The sequence below is a fragment of the Cicer arietinum genome, chromosome 6 (assembly GCF_000331145.2).
Source record: "Cicer arietinum cultivar CDC Frontier isolate Library 1 chromosome 6, Cicar.CDCFrontier_v2.0, whole genome shotgun sequence".
Lineage (NCBI taxonomy): Eukaryota > Viridiplantae > Streptophyta > Magnoliopsida > Fabales > Fabaceae > Cicer > Cicer arietinum.
Genome location: NC_021165.2, coordinates 13,193,838 through 13,210,684, shown reverse-complemented (window position 1 = coordinate 13,210,684; position 16,847 = coordinate 13,193,838). Strand labels below are relative to the sequence as shown.

General features: G+C 26.9%; 2 protein-coding genes across 2 annotated transcripts; both read right to left on the bottom strand.

The window, feature by feature from the left end:
* Window positions 1–6,542: 6,542 nt before the first annotated feature.
* LOC101488779 (VIT-like transporter 1b) lies at window positions 6,543–7,492 on the bottom strand. Its single transcript, XM_004504877.4, has one exon. The coding sequence runs from the start codon at window positions 7,418–7,420 to the stop codon at window positions 6,740–6,742; it is 681 nt and encodes a 226-aa protein (XP_004504934.1). The 5' UTR covers window positions 7,421–7,492; the 3' UTR covers window positions 6,543–6,739.
* A 7,904-nt stretch (window positions 7,493–15,396) lies between these two features.
* On the bottom strand, window positions 15,397–16,311 carry LOC101511783 (uncharacterized). Its single transcript, XM_004504697.4, has 2 exons — window positions 16,035–16,311; window positions 15,397–15,685 (listed from the first exon to the last, which is right to left on the bottom strand). Exons 1-2 carry the CDS (start codon window positions 16,170–16,172, stop codon window positions 15,560–15,562), a joined length of 264 nt encoding a protein of 87 aa, XP_004504754.1. The 5' UTR covers window positions 16,173–16,311; the 3' UTR covers window positions 15,397–15,559.
* Between the last annotated feature and the right edge of the window lie 536 nt (window positions 16,312–16,847).

The following is a 16,847-nucleotide window of genomic DNA, read 5'->3' as shown; positions in this document are numbered from 1 at the left end:
GGGGGGGGGAACATGTATCAGGCTCAAATAATTATTCCAAGGTCAATTAAGACAAAGATTTTTTAGATCAAAGACTTACCTCATGGGGTACCAATCCAAAATTTGTATTGCACTTACTTTCATGTTTCTTTCTTTCTTTCTTTCTTTTCAATCTCCTTTATCTATGGGCTTCGATTGATAGACTATTTAATTTGTTTTTTGATATCACGAGTAAATGCAAAGGTGACAAGGTATCAAATAAACTCCTAGTATAGAAGTGATCTTTGTCTTGAATATTTGAAAAGTGAAAGAAAAAAAAAAGTTCAACTTTTTTGGCTCAAAAGGGGAAAGCAGGGGATACATTTTTTGTTTATGTTTTTGGATGTTGAGAGAGAAATTGTAAGATTCATTTAAAACCATGATTGTTTAAAAAAATATATAATAATTTCAGGACAAAACTTGACAAATCTATTCAAATGATTTTTTCTTTTCTTAGGATGGCACTACAGTTTTTTAATCCTAACGGGCTTTTCCTTTATTCATTTTTTTTAAAAGGACTTGCACTAAATTGGAACTTTCAAATTAATACTTTGTGAGATTTGATTATTACAAATCAATTAGGTGTTCCTTTCAAATTCAACTTGTGAGATCAATTTTTTCGAAGAGATTGAGACAAGATCTGAAAGGAAAGAATAATGAAGGAATGTGTACAAACGAGGATATTAACGGGGTCATGAAAGAGTAGAAACATATGACATGCATGTTTATTAAATGAATGGTTCAAAGGAAGGTAACATTAGTTTTTGACTTGAATTTTTTTTTTAATTATGTCAATCACATAAGTTAACAAATTTGACCATTATATTCATATGTTTTTTGTCAACAAAAGACTATGAGATATGTTCTCAAGAGTATCGATTAATTTTGAGTTCATTTATGATTTGAGAAATCTTATTTTTCAAAGAATAGTGAGTAATTCAACATTTTTTGCAAATAAACATCATTTCAAGAACACACACCACTCTTAAAAAAAACCTGTATATGAATACAACATTATTCTTAATTTTTTTTATTTTTGATCCTCATTAGAGAGAAAAAAAATGACTAGCATGAATGAAAATATGATGATGTAAGATTATGATGCAAATGAAAATAATATGTTAACTTGCGAAATGAATAAAAAGGAAAGTAAGAGATACAAACTACATTTTTTTTTTTTTTTTGCATGTGTAAATGCAATGTGAAATGTAGATTTAGCCACCAAAAGGATGGACCATTGATTTTTCTTCAATTTTTTATAAACAATGCATGCTAATTTTTTTGAATTTTGGTTATTTATAATGAGTTTTTCATGTACTAATAGGATTGTTAGAATTATATGATGGTGTAATGACATATGCAATGTGAACTTTATGCTAATGTCACTTAGAACTTCATGTGAGATTAATTTTGATTATATTATTTGAAATGATCAATTCATTCAATATGAAATAAAAAATTAGACACCTTTGCACATATGAAGATAATTTCTTTATTTTTTTTTATTGATTTTTTTAACTTGAAATGTGATGCTTGGATTAAAATGAAAATGAATTTTAAGGACAATTTATTAGTAAATTTGTATTTAAAAAAAAATTAAATAAAAATAAATAAATAAAATCAAAGAATTAAAATTTTGCCCACAATAATTTTTTTAAATTTTTTTGTACATACATAAGAATGTCATAATAGTATATTGACACAATAAACTATATGCAAATATGAATACTAGATCTCCATGTGAAACAATTTTTTCCTTTTGAAATGAATATCATGACTTAAATATGCATTTAGTTTAAACTCTTTTTAAGAGTGAATTTTCTTGTGACAAATGTATGAATTCGACATGACACACATCAAATTTGATATATTTTTTTTAGATGGTGTTAATATGAGGAATGATTTGATGTCACATTTATTTTGATATAAAATGACAAGTAATGCAAAGAGACACACATTAATACTATTGAAAATGTGCCTAAGTTTCTCTTGATCATGATCGGTTTATTTTTTCTTTTCTTATTTTTTATGGAATATAAAAAAATTGATAAGGAAATATATATACACAATGTAAGGGAAAAAAAATTAGAGTTGAAAAATAATGAAGCTTTTTATTTTGTCCCTCTAGGAAAATAAAATTGGAACTCTGTAAAGAAGAATATTTTTGTTTTACAAAAAAAAAACTAGTTTTTTGAACAAAGTATAATGTTGATTTGAATCAGAGAAAAAAATGATTTCATTGTGACCTACATAAGTTTTGCCTACGTTTAAAAGATTTGTGAGTTTTCTTAGTTAGTGACCCTCTCCCAAAGTGGCTCTATGATTTTGACTATGGTTCCTAGAGCCATGGATTCCATTTTGGAATATTATCAATAATAATAGGTAAACAATTAGAAGTGACAATAATTCTCAAAAGAAATGAAACTCTAGGTTAAGTCTTCATGCTAACCAAACAGGATGTACATCCAGAAAGCTAACACTACACAATTTCAAACGAATCTTAAATTTTACTCAAATCATATATTAAGATCTCACTCAAGTGTGTGCAAATGTGTTAGTGTAGTGTGTGAAGAGATGAAGAGAAGCATAATCAAATAAAAGGATGCAAAGTACTCAAACATACATATAAAAAATATAATATACACAAGAAAACAACTAATAAATAATAAACACATAAAAGTAAAAAATATTTGAAGGAGAAATATGTTAACAATGAAAAGAGGAAGAAAGAGGAAGAAGAGAAAACAACCACTCTAGGGTTTCATATCATATAATAAACCAAAACTGAAGTTAATAGGGTTACACTGAGTATATATATAAGAAAATAGAATTGTCTAGAATTGTCTAAAATACCCTTACTACTAATATATAATAATATTATCTAACATCTCCCCTCAAACTCACGATGCATTAACATGGAGCATCGAGAGTTTGTCAACTAAAAAAAACGAAAACGTTTAATGGAATGCATCTTTGTGAACAAATCAACAATCTGTAAAGAAGAAGAGACAAACAGTAGAATAATGATTCTATGCTGAAGATGATGACGAGAGGGGTAACGAGGAGGATCAACAATCGCAGGAGGTGGTTGGACAGCCGGGGGGACAAGAGGGATGTCACCAAAGAAGAAGCAACAATCAAAGAGAAGAACCAAGCCAACAAAAAAATCAAACCGAAAAAGAAGCGATCAAAAAAGGAGCAACAACCATATCAAAATCAACAGATAGGAACAACCAAAGAAGTAGCACCACGAAACCAAATCCAAACAAACCAAGGAGCAACAACCATATCAAAATCAACAGATAGGAACCACCAAAGAAGTAGCACTACGAAACCAAATCCAAACAAACCAAGGAGCAACAACCATATCAAAATCAACAGATAGGAACCACCAAAGAAGTAGCACCACGAAACCAAAACCAAACAAACCAAACCAAATAGAACCAAACAAAACTAAATCATATCAAACCAAACTAAACAAAGAGAGAAGCAACAAAGCAAATCACTAGAGAGATTAGCAATCAAACAGAAGAAGCAACAGACAGAGCGACGACACAGAAGATCAAATTTTCAGCCTCATCCAAGTATCCAACCCTTCCTAGAAGGTCAATCATACAACCATAATGCTCAATCTTAGGCACAATTCCAAATCTCTCCATTCCTTTGAAGCATCTTCTTCCTTCCTTTACCAAACCACAATGGTTGCCAGCAGATAACACACTAGTCATTGTTATCTCATTCGGTTCAAATCCTTCCCGTAACATTGCTGCGAATACTTCTAACGCTTCCTTCGCACAACCATTGACACCATAACCATTTATCAAAGCATTCCAACTAAGCACATTCTTGACAGGCATACAATCAAATATAAACCTACCCACCACAACATCATCATCCTCACAATAACCATGAACCATACTAGTCCAAGAAATAACATTCTTATCCTTCATCTTATCAAACAAATCCCTCGCCAAATCCATACACCCCATTTTCACATACCCATCAATCATAACATTAGAAGCAACAATATCTCTATCAGGCATAACATCAAAAAGCTTCCTGGCCTCACTCATATCCCCACACCTAGCAAACCCAACAATAACAGCAGTCCAAGAAACCAAACTTCTCACAAACATTTCAACCAAAGAAGTCCCAACATACAAATTAACACAAAACCCATTTTTCAAAACAACACAATGAACCTCCAAACCTTCTCTCAAATCCATACAAATAATGAGACAAACACAATCACTGAGACAAAATAAATTAGGGATAACCTGGTGCTGTGCGAGCATGATTTCTCCCCCTACAGACGTCTTTTTACCGATCCGACCGTTGAAGACGAAGACCTGAATGTTGTGAACCTTCTGTCCAAAAATCAGCCAAATCCAACGGTTAACGAATGCGCAATCGATGTTTTTGTGAGACTGATTTAACAAAATCGGGAACAAGGTTACTCTTCTCTTTTCTCTTTTGGTGGTTGCCTTTTCTATCAAAATAGTCTCTCTCTCTTCTCTACGGTAGATCCCAGGATGATAATTCTCAATCATCTCTTCATAACGATCAATCAAAATCCCCCAATAACCATGCAAATAATAATGATTCTCAAAGTAAACTTTACCGCCCATTGTTCTTTTTAGCTCGGTTGGTTAGAGCGTCAAACCCTAATGACTTGTGGAAAGGTTTATAGAACCCTAATAATTTTTTTTTTTTTTTTATTGATCTACTAAAAATAAACGAAAAGCTACAAAGAAAGGGTAAAGCAGAATTGGGACACGGAAAATCTCACTGAATATTGGAATGTTAGAAAAGATAAACTATAATTATATTCCCTAATTGTTGGGAACTCGACAGCGGAATAGAGGCGGGATCGTTCAATGAGGATCGAAATAGGCTCTAGATACCATGTTAACAATGAAAAGAGGAAGAAAGAGGAAGAAGAGAAAACAACCACTCTAGGGTTTCATATCATATAATAAACCAAAACTGAAGTTAATAGGGTTACACTGAGTATATATATAAGAAAATAGAATTGTCTAGAATTGTCTAAAATACCCTTACTACTAATATATAATAATATTATCTAACAAAATAAATATAGATGTTAACAAATTTTGCACAGTTAATTATGTTAGGTTTGACTATCTAATCGTCCCCAGTGGCGACTCCGCTGGAGAACGAATTCAGAATACACCTAGAGTATGAGTTATATAGTATCTAGAAGTTTCTCTCTGTCTTTATCTACCCAATTTTGTTATGACGAGTCACTAGTTTGTTAAAAAATGCTTGTGTTAGATTGAGGTATCAATGAAATCTATGAATGATACTATATATGTAATGACGAATATATTGAATAAATCATAAAAAAAAGTAAATTTAGAAATCAACTTAGTCTTGAAGTACTTTAACTAAAATTCTATTGCAATACTTAATCCATAATAGTAAGTGGTAGTGATGGTTATTATTTGAAAGAGTTAGACGCTGCCACTTAAAATTCTTATGTATTTTCTCAATTTTCTTTCGTAACAATAAATATTTTGTTTTCTCTAATAATTATATTATTATTGACAATGCAAACAGAAAACACTAGAAGCAAACAAACCCTAAACTATTAACAATTATTGATTGAGTCCAACATCTACATAATATCATAATCTCTCAATTGTAGACTTTGATTACTCCTCTCATTTTGATATCAAATTGGTCTGTTCACCTATCATTCTATCTAAGGACCCCACTTTTTTTATTAATATTTCATCACTTGGATCGAAGATCACACATCGATCTTTCAATTCTTCATTGTCACAATAACCTTTTTCAGATAGTTTAATCTAAGATTTTTAAATAGTCTAATTTCATAAATTCAAACATCAAATTAATACCTGAACTTTACTTGAATTAATTAAAATCAAAGTCAAAGATCACTTTTCCATTCAATTTTGTCTCTTTTACTATATTTCTTCCAATAATCTACACATATATTGATATTTTTCATTTATTCATTCTATCTCTATTACTAGTTTTCTATTTCTTGCCCCACCATAGAGAAATTTTGTTATGTTTGTATTTGAAAATCATACATTACGATTATTTTATTCTTGTTTGGATAAAAACGCAGAACAAGTTGTTTCATATAGTTACTTAAAAAAAAAAAAAACTAATATTAGTAATTAGTTATTAATTTTATTATAAGAAAAAAAATTAAAATTTTTAGTCACTCCAACGTGTTAGACCACCAAATTTTGTGAAATGCGATGCTCATGAATGAAAATAATAGTAGAGATTTGCTTGAAAAATATAACAAACTAGGATAATTGCAAATGACATTCATTTTAATTTGTCCAACATGAATCATATAAAAAACTGGTTCACACTAGCCTTTGCCCGTCAAAGCCCCCAATGAACATAAACGAGTATTTGCTAAAACGATAAGACAAAAATAAAGATCTAAATTGCCTTTGAAGAAAAAGACATATTTCACCAATGTGAAAAATAAACCATACCAATTTGATGACAACAAATAATGGTAAAATTAGTCATTATTAAGATATAATAATATTCAACGATACATTTTAATCTCAATTAAAGAGTAATTTGATGAACATTTAATATTTTCAAAGATCAAATTGTTATTTTAATTTTTAAAAGATTAAATAAATATCGTTTTTATTCTTAATGACCAATGTAGACATAAATGAAGTAATTAAAAATGAGATATGATTTAGAAATCCAAACCACTAGAACGAGCCAATAATTTGGTCAAGCCAAATGTGATAGCCATAGCCATCCAACCACCAAGAAGGAACCTAATAGAAGATCTAATCTTTGGTGTCTTACCAAGTTGAGCTCCAACTCTTCCAAAAACAAGCAAAGCCAAACTAGAAATTGCAACAATGACAATAACTCTAATCTTATAAGCTTTTATAAATGAACCACAAAGTAAAGGAACCAAACCACCAACAGAAAATGAAAAAGCAGAAGCTAATGCAGCTTGTAATGGATTAGGCAATGATCTTCTTTTCTCCAACTCCATTTCCAATGCCTTCTCTTTTCTATCACAAGTACCTAACTCTCTCATCATTTGACCAATTTCAACTTCATATTGTGTGTAAACAGAAACAAATTCACCTATTCCCATTCCACATGCACCAGCTACTAATCCTGCAAAACCAGCCACTAACATTGCTGTGTTAGCTGTTTTAACAGCTCCTACACCCATCATTAATGAAGCAACAGAAACTAAACCATCATTAGCTCCTAATACAGCTGCACGAAGCCATTGTGCTCTTTGCCAATAATCAACTTCATTATTATTATTGTTTTCATCCATTTCCTTTGTAGGATTTGGAATTGCAACTATATGGTTCAGTGATTCAGAATCACAAATTGCCCCTACAGCCATTGGTAAGAAGAAGAAAATAATGAAAAAGCTTGAACAAATGACTAAAAGTTCAAAACTTTTTAAATTATGAATGCATAGTTGCTCTGTTTATATAAAAAAGTTTTACTTGGCCAAATTAAAATTATATGGTTTCGATATTTGGAAGGGGCAAAACAATAAATTAAATATAAACTGTCTTTTAGTCAAAGCAATAAAAAACCTGAACTAACTGAAATATTTCAGACGCTCAAATGATTTTGAATTTACTCATTCAGAACTTCGTAAGCCGTTTAATTAAAATCTGATAATATAAAAATATAGACTTTAATTTTAATTTTTTAATTAAAAATATTTAGTTTGTATTTGGCTCGTCCAATTTTGATCGAACCACTGCCAAAATCTTGACGGTGTAAATCCATAGATACTTGAATGCAGGAATCTCGATCCGACAATCCCTCAACATGTTTTTGTATCACTTAATAAAATTTTCATTGTAGGAAAATAAAAGTTTAAATATGTGTTTTGTTTATGTAGATATACTATTTCTTTTTTATCTGAGTTCATGTAAATTTTTTTATTAGGATTTAGTTTATGTAAAATAAGAGATAATCATTTTTTATTTTAAAAAAAGTTGATAAATCGTCGTGATCATGACCCGTTGAGTCTATAAATATACACCAACACCCAACACACAATTTTTTATAATATATTAAAAATTAAAATATTTTATATTATTAATTAATAAATTTATTTATTTATCATTTAATAATTAATGTTATTTTATAAATAAAATATAAATATAAATTAAAAGAAGGATTTAAGGATTTTTAAAAAATTCGACATTCTTTTAACGTTGATTTGACATTAGAAACAAAAATTGACTATCTCTTATTTTAGTGACATTAAATTCAAATAAAAACTTACAAAAATTAAAATTAAATAATTGTATATTTGTAGAGATTAAATAAATATTTAAATTAAAAATAAATTATATGTATTTGGTGATACCGTAATGGAAGTTATTAAACGATAAAAAAGTAAAAGTATGTTAAAAAATTATATGATAGATGATTATTCTTCAACGACCAATTAGATCCAGTTTGTACGGTCTGTAAATAAAAGAAAATATAACACTTTTATCAATGGCCTTTCATCATTGTCAAAATATTTATGCATTATACATTTTTTTTTCCACTCAATTTATAAATTATACACAGGCATTGTATTAAAAAATAATAAATTATGCATTTGTAGATATGTGTAGGAGTCAGTTAAAAATTTGAATTTGATCTGTCAAAAGTTTTAAAGATTAAGTATGTAGTTTATTATAGATTTACATTTTAAGTTTGATCTTGATTAAAATATAATATAGTTTGTTAACCTATTTAAACATTTATTTTATTTTAATATTTAACGAAATATTTTTAAAAAATACAACTTTAAATGATATTATACTTTAATTTTATTTTATAATAATTTATTTAAATATAAAAACTAAATGTGGTTACTATGTTTCAATTACTAAAAAAATTTAACATCTAACAATGAAAAAGTTTAATATACTAATAATTATTAATAAATAATATTATTTATATTTATTTAAACGGTCAGTTTCATAAAATTATTTTTTATATAATATAGAGTCTAATTTTTTTTAATTAAATATACTTTTTTAGATATCCTTATCTTTTCTATTTGAAAAAAAAAAAACGATCTAAACCTGCCGTGGATCATATTCCCACCATAATTATTGTAGAGTATGGAATTGTGGATGGGCTGCACCTTAATTAAATTTATTGATACAAAAGGCCATCGTGAATATATTTGTTAATACAAAGGCCACCGAAAATTTAAGAACAAAAAAAAATCATAAAAAGGCCATCTTGAAATTGGTTGGTATTACAACAAACTTGAGGTTATGATTTTTCTTTTTTAAATTTAAGATGTAGACCTATTTATATATTATTTATTAAAATAGTTCTCACATTAAGATCACATTAAGAGTAGGAGTTGACACACAATTTTATAAGAAGTAGATCATATCCTTAATAATTGAACCATCTTTCATTGGTAGTAATTATTTTTAGAGATAAATATAATTTTAATTCTTATAAAATTTCAACATTTCAATTTTAATCTCTATAAAATTATCATGTATACCATTTTAGTCCATGTGGTTAAATAAACATATATTTTTTAATAAATTTTTTATAAACATATTTATAACACTCTAAAAAGTTTCTCCACAACAAAATGAGCTTAAAATTTAATTTTTAAATCTAAATTTTAGTTACTTTTATCTTGAGTTTTTACATTAAAAAATTTATATTTAATTCATTTAAATTTAAAAGTTCTAAATTTTTGTGAAAGAACTTGTCATAATATTCTAAACGTATGTGCAAAATATTATTTAAAATTTTTTAAGTTGAAAAACAATTAAATGTGTTTCATTTTAGTAAAAATCAAAATTGTTTGTTGAATAATTTTTCAGTGATTAAAAAATTTATATTTTTATTTTATATAGACTAAAATTAAAATGTTAAAATTTTATGTGGATTAAAAATATATTTAACTCTTTAATACAAAATAAAATATGATTTCATTACTTCAAAAGCCACGTTTAAACTTTATATACTTCAAAATAAATTACCAAATACGTACAATGATATTTATTGTATTTATCTTGCAAAAAAAAAAATTACTACAAACTTTATTTTTTAAATTATATATAGTCATATATTTCATTAATAATAAAACAAGATATCGAGTTGTTTGTTTAAAATTTTTAAAAAGTGATTTCAACTTTACATTTAAAAAAGTATTTTTTATGAAAACTTAATTAAAAATAGTAGAAGTTATTAAAGATTTATTTGTTATCAATTAAAAAAGTGATTTTGACATTTTATAGTTTAGATATTCATTATTATATATTTTATCATGATAAAAATAACATTTTTTTATTTAAAAACGGTAATTGTGAGAAATAATTTTTATGCAGAATTTCTCAAAATACCTTTTTATTTTAATTATTTTTTAATATTTTATTATTCAAAAAATGTTACAGCAAATAGATAAAATACTTAAAATCATATTTTGAGATAAACTATTTAAATCAATTTTTTATTTGAAGCTTTATTTTAAATTGTTTCAAATGTTATAAAAAAATACTATAATTTTTTTTTATTTTTATATATCTTAAACAAATGAACTATCATAGTAAAGATATGAAAACAAAAAGACTTCTCTTTGCAATAATAAATATCTAAGATATAAACCATATTAATAAATTAGATTGCACTATACACAAAAAACCAAATCAATTAAAAAATTTATGAATTAAACCACATATTTAAAACAATCAAATCATTCAAACCATTCAAAATTAACTCAAAAATTAGTTTAACATTTTTAAAACTTTTTTAACCTTAGTTAAGATATTTTTTATTAAAAAAAAATTCAAAATTTATTTTTCTCGAAAAATATCAAAAAAATATTTTATCGAAACTTTTTTTAATCTAGTTTTCTTTTTAAAAAAACTCTCAAAAAATGATAGCCAAAAGAATTTGATTTTTTTTTTTTCAAAAAATAATCGAAACTTTCATCTCGAAAATTTTTTATATATATTTTATCGTAAAAAAAATGATATTTTCTTTTCGAAGGAATTACAATTTTTTTTTTATTGAAGAACTAATTCGAAAATTATTTTTACTAAAAACTTGTTTAAAATATTAAATATATTTATATTTATAAACCAATTTCAAATCAAATATAATTTTTAAAAACTACACCAAATTATTAATGTTATCCAATTCGATTTAATTTTTACAGGGTAAAAGACTCTATTTGGCTATAGTTGATTTTAATTTGCATGCATTTCTAGCTAAAAAAAAAAGGCACGAGGAAGGGGAAATTGGACAAGCAAGAAAAGCTATCTTTCTTATAGTTCCCTTTCACGATGCCCTTTCCTACAATTACAATATTAGTGCTCGAATGTTTAGTTTTTTATTATTTTTAACCATGCACTTATAGTATAACTATCGTTGGAAGGGACTTGTCGTACTTGAAGAGGTTAGTTTTTAAAAGAGGGAGAACATGTGAAAATAAGGAATGGAATAGACTTTGTATTGCAAACTGACTTTAACCATAGTGAAGAGGAGAAACTGCTCACTTGGATAGCCTTACCCTTGTGTACCCACTCAAGCAGAGTAAACGACACAAATCACCAAGTATACTACACGAGGTTAACGGTTCATCAACGAAGGTATCAAAAAAAAGAAAAAAAAAATTTCCTTCCTATAGAAAAAAAAATAAAACTCATCGTTGTTTGATTTTTTTATTATTAATTTATAAACTATAAGGATGAATATTTGTGTTCATGAGACAAATTGAGATCTAATTTTTTATTGTTTATGTAAAAATTATGGATTTGTGTAGAGATAAATATTGAAAAGAGTGGTTGAATTTTTTGTTTGTTTGCATTCTTAGTAAATATTATAGCATTATTAGTAAAAAATGAGGAGAATAGTGAAGCTGAAAAGAAGGGGAGGAGGCGCGACTCAAGGAAAGAAGGAGAATACATTTTTTTTTGTTTATTCATTTTTTTGTTTTATTTTATTTTTAGTGTAATGTAATGGGAATACTTACCTAATTAAGAATTCAAAATTGGGTTAGATTTGTAAACTTATGATTTTGTTTAAATTTTATAATAATACTTACAAAAATATTTATTAAACATATTATTAGTTATTTTTTGAAATTATTTTAATTGGTTAGATAAAATTGAAGTACTACATCTAATATGCCCCATAATTATAAGTGTGGATTGGGCTAGTAAAATATGAGCCTGAAATTATATTGGTCTAATATAATATGATTTGAAAATGAAAGCTTGTTTTCTCGCCTTAAGTATTCCAAAAAAAAATCCTAAGTCTTGTGTGACTAATCTGGAGGTGTATTTTATCTGTTCAGATTGACTAATCTAAACGTGTATTTAAGAACATTGAAGGTAGAAAAAAACAACATTTGAAAATTTATTGACTCATCGACGCAAACTAGCCTGTGATGGATTGGGCCACCTTTTTAACACGACATTATTTAAATTAAAAAAAAAAATCTCGACTCTATGTCCTACGATAAAAGTGATTTTAGCATAAAAAAAGTTGTTTATCATGTCTCTTTAGTGTAGTATCTTAAATTTGTCTAGCCAGTCATAAAACATTTTTCAATTGTAGCCTCTGGTTCCGTTTCATCTTGTTGGTATCCTCTAGTTCCAATTTCATCTTGTTGGTATCCTCTGGTTCTACCTTTGTTTCTATTTCTACTTCTGGTGGTATTCTCTAGTTCTGCATATGGTTCTGTTTCATCCTCTGGTGGTATCATTTGGTTCTGTTTCTGCCTCTGGTGGTATCCTTTTGTTCTGCCTCTAGCGGTATCCTCCAATTCTACCTCCGATTTTGTTTCTATCTCTGATGGTATCCTTGGGTTCTGCCTCTTATTCCGTCTATGCCTCTTATTCCGTTTATGCCTTCTAGTGATATCCTTTGTTTCTGTTTATGCCTCTAGTGATATCCTCTGGTTCCGTTTATGCATTTGGTTCCGTTTCTACCTTTGATCGTATCCTCTGGTTCCCTCTTAGTTTTTTTTGTTTTTTTATTTTTGTTTGATTTTTGGACATCATTAATAATCTCTTTCATCTTTTCAGTCTCCCTATTTTTCACCTTTACAACTACACACACCATCTTTTTAATCATATATTTAGCCTTTTATGCTTTTTTTTCCCCCTCTAAAAAAGCTACAATTGTTTCTTGTGTGCACGCCATCTTTCCAATTCTTCTTTAACCACTTTTGCTTTTCCTTTATTTCCTAAAATGGCTACAACTTTTATCAAGTATATAAACAATAAAATAGTGTGTCCTTTTTTTTTTTCTTCAGACTTAGATTAACAATCCAATTTTTCTGTAAAAACAAGTTAAAATCCATAACTCAACTCTATCCCATGATACAATATTAATCATTTTTGTCTAAAAATTGAGAACAAGTTCATCCTTAGAGGGAAGAGTTCGAGAGTTTGCAGTTTTCATTTTTTTAAGCTAGTAAGAGGTTGGAGAGTTTTCAATTATGATTTTTTTTTTTTTAAGTTAGTAACAGTTTTTGTTAATAAAATAAATGAAACATGAAATGAGTTTGGGAAGAATACAACAATTCAAAAAAAAAAAATATAATACAAACAAAACAATTTAAGGAGTACAACAAATATTCAACTTGTGTAGTAACAATTTCTAAACTCATCTCTATTACAATTTTATAGTGTTTATACCTTTAGTTTAAATTTTGTTTTACCATAAATAAACATTTTAGTTTTGTTCAAAGTTTTTTTCAATTTTGTCTTTGTGCTATAATTATCATCTTATTCTTTTATTAAAATTATGGACGAAGTACAACCAACATCAACCACTTTTAAAATTATAGGCATTCAAAATTTATTCTTGGGTTTATCATTATCATCATTAATAAAATGAAAATCCATATTATTCAAAATCAATGTGGCTAAAAGATTGGTGGAAATGTTATATTTTGCCAAACTTAGTTTTAACACGTTTGAGTTGCGACAACTTAACGATTTTATGTTTTAAATAAAAATTATCCTTTTAATAAAATAAGACCGGTTGATATACGCATCTTGTCAGTGATAATTTAAGATACTTGAGTTGTGACAACTTGAAGATATTAAACTTTCTTAACAAAATCCAAATAAATAACTAAACTTTCTCATCAAAATCAATTTATGAGACTCAAGTTTTTCTTTTCTTTCATTAAATCACCAGTTTCGTTTTATCTAATAATTTTACCAAGGGTATTTTCTTTAAAAAACAATTAATACATCCACATTTTATATCTAAGAACTATATAACTTTGACTTCTCCATCGCACTAGAGGATACGTATGAGCAATATCATATTCTTATCAAGCATAATAATAATTATGTTTTTCTCTATTTTTTAAATATACATTTATCTCTAGTTTATTTTCATAAAAATTTATATTGACATTTTAAAAGGAGAAATAAATATATATAAGTTAATATTAATTTTTGTACAATTAATTATAGGTAGCCGTATTTTAACGGATTTTGTAGGGTGCTGACATCTTAAAATTTGGTTTAAAAGACCAATTTTTTTTTTTTAAGGGTTTTTCCAATATTTTTTTTATTTTAAAATAAACTTCGGTGGCGATTCTACTAAATTCAAAAAACACTCAAAATTTTAAACTGTGACATTTAGTTATTATTCTTATTATGAATATGAAATGAATTATAATTTTATCCACACAAAATGATTTCTAAGCAAAAAATAATTAAATTATATATATATATATATATATATATATATATATTAAAAAGCGACTCATCATATTTAATCTATATAATTTCAATAAAAAAATTAAGCCACTTGTCTAAATAACCCTCCATTTTGAGATATTATTTTTAAATTAAAGAAAAAATCTTAATATTTATTTATATTTTATTTCAAAGAATAATATTTTAATTTTTATTTATATTTCATTTTGAAAATAGAAAAAGAATTAAATTAAATGAACGATAATTTAAATGTATTATCGTTAAAAATGAGAAACTTATTGACATGTGTATATTTTATTCTAAAAAATATGTATTAATTTTGTTTATATTCTTTTGATGACAGTAATTGTGAAATGAAAGCCAATCTAGAGATGTGTAGTTGTATTTCATTATTTTTGTAGTGTTCAAAAGTGCTCTGATTAATGCTTTATGGTTTGCTATTATAATTTTCTCTTATGCCCTTATCAGTGTACTTATAATCTCAAAACATAATGACAAGTTAGCACTGAAAAATAAAATATATTTAAAAATTATTAATAACTTCAAAACTTACTTCTTATTGTATAATTCTTTTAATTTCTTGATAAAATGAACACTAATTAGCTGTCTCAAATTATTTGTCACATTCTTGTGAAGAAAGTATCAAGAAAAGATCTCACATAAATGCATACTTAAATCAACAATTCTCAATCCAAATTGTTGATCTCATACATAACGATCTAATCAATTTTTTTAAAGCATTAAACAGAAAAGCAATAAAATTTATCTATATGAATTATATTAGCCCTCTCTAGTAAAAAAACTTAGGCCTCAATCTTTGCTTCTTCTGATTTTGGCTTCTCTTCTTGAACCTTTACTTCCTCAGTCTTAGGCTCTTCTTCCTTGGGTTCATCCTTTACTTCTTCTGGCTTCTTTGCATCTTCCACATTCTACAATATAAAAGGGATTTTATTAGAGAATGTGATAGTTTAAGGGCATTAATTACCACAATTTCACAAATTAGAGACAGAGAAATGATTTGTGAATCGAATAATTGATTATTGTTTCATCTTCGTAATTGATCTTATTTATATGACTCGCCTTTCATCTTCACAATAAATTAACACTATTTTTAATACACAATCTTTTATTAATGAAATTTGTGCGCGTCTTATTATTTTATCTTAGATCCATATTTAAAGCGGTGAAATTTGCGTGAATTTCATCTAATAAATGAGTGAATATTAAAAAAAAAAAATTAGAATGTTGAATTGATTTTGTAATAAAGAGTAAGATTACCTCATTAAGCAAGGTGCTTAGAGACTTGTTATCTTCGTTTGGGGTCTCCTCTGTTGCACCACCAACATTAACCTCCTCTGGCACTGGCTCTGGCTCAGTTCCCTCATTGGTTTTAGGGTTGCTACCACAATTTCCCATGTTGAATTATTGGTTGAGATTATGGAAGAATAAACAAACTTTTATTATTATTTTTTAATTAATCGTCCTCTCTCTAAGTTAACAAAGAGAAAGAACGAAAGCTAACAAGACAAAGTAAAGGCTCAAGAGAAAATGGTATATGCTAGTTTAATTATTGAAAGGATTTATAAAGGGATTTTCATGTTTGTTTTTGGATTATTGTGTTCCTAAATCTTAATGGCTTGCAAAATTTTGAGGAGGCCAAAAGTTGCTATTACCATAAATCATTGCTTAATTTAGCAATGAATTGTAAACCTTTTTTTAATATATTAAACTTAGAACCAAAAAATTCAGAGGTTCTAATTGCAGTCAATCAACCAATCCTTTGCTTTTCTTAAGATTAAAATAACCACACGTCCTTTTTAGACAAAAACATTTTCTGTCGTTTTGTGTTCTCTTTGGCTTTTTGTATGTTATTTGAATCAAGCATATAATACTGTAGTAATTATAATTATTTGTTGATATTTTTTTGTAATTAAAAGACACATGAAGTCACTAACACGCAAGAAACACAAGCTTTTCGTTTTACACAAGGGGCAAAATTTCGTATCAAACTTCTGGCGCATTGCAAAGCAAACAATACAATTCTTAAACTTAATAATTGAATATGTTAAGTAAGTTGTCATAAATTTTCAT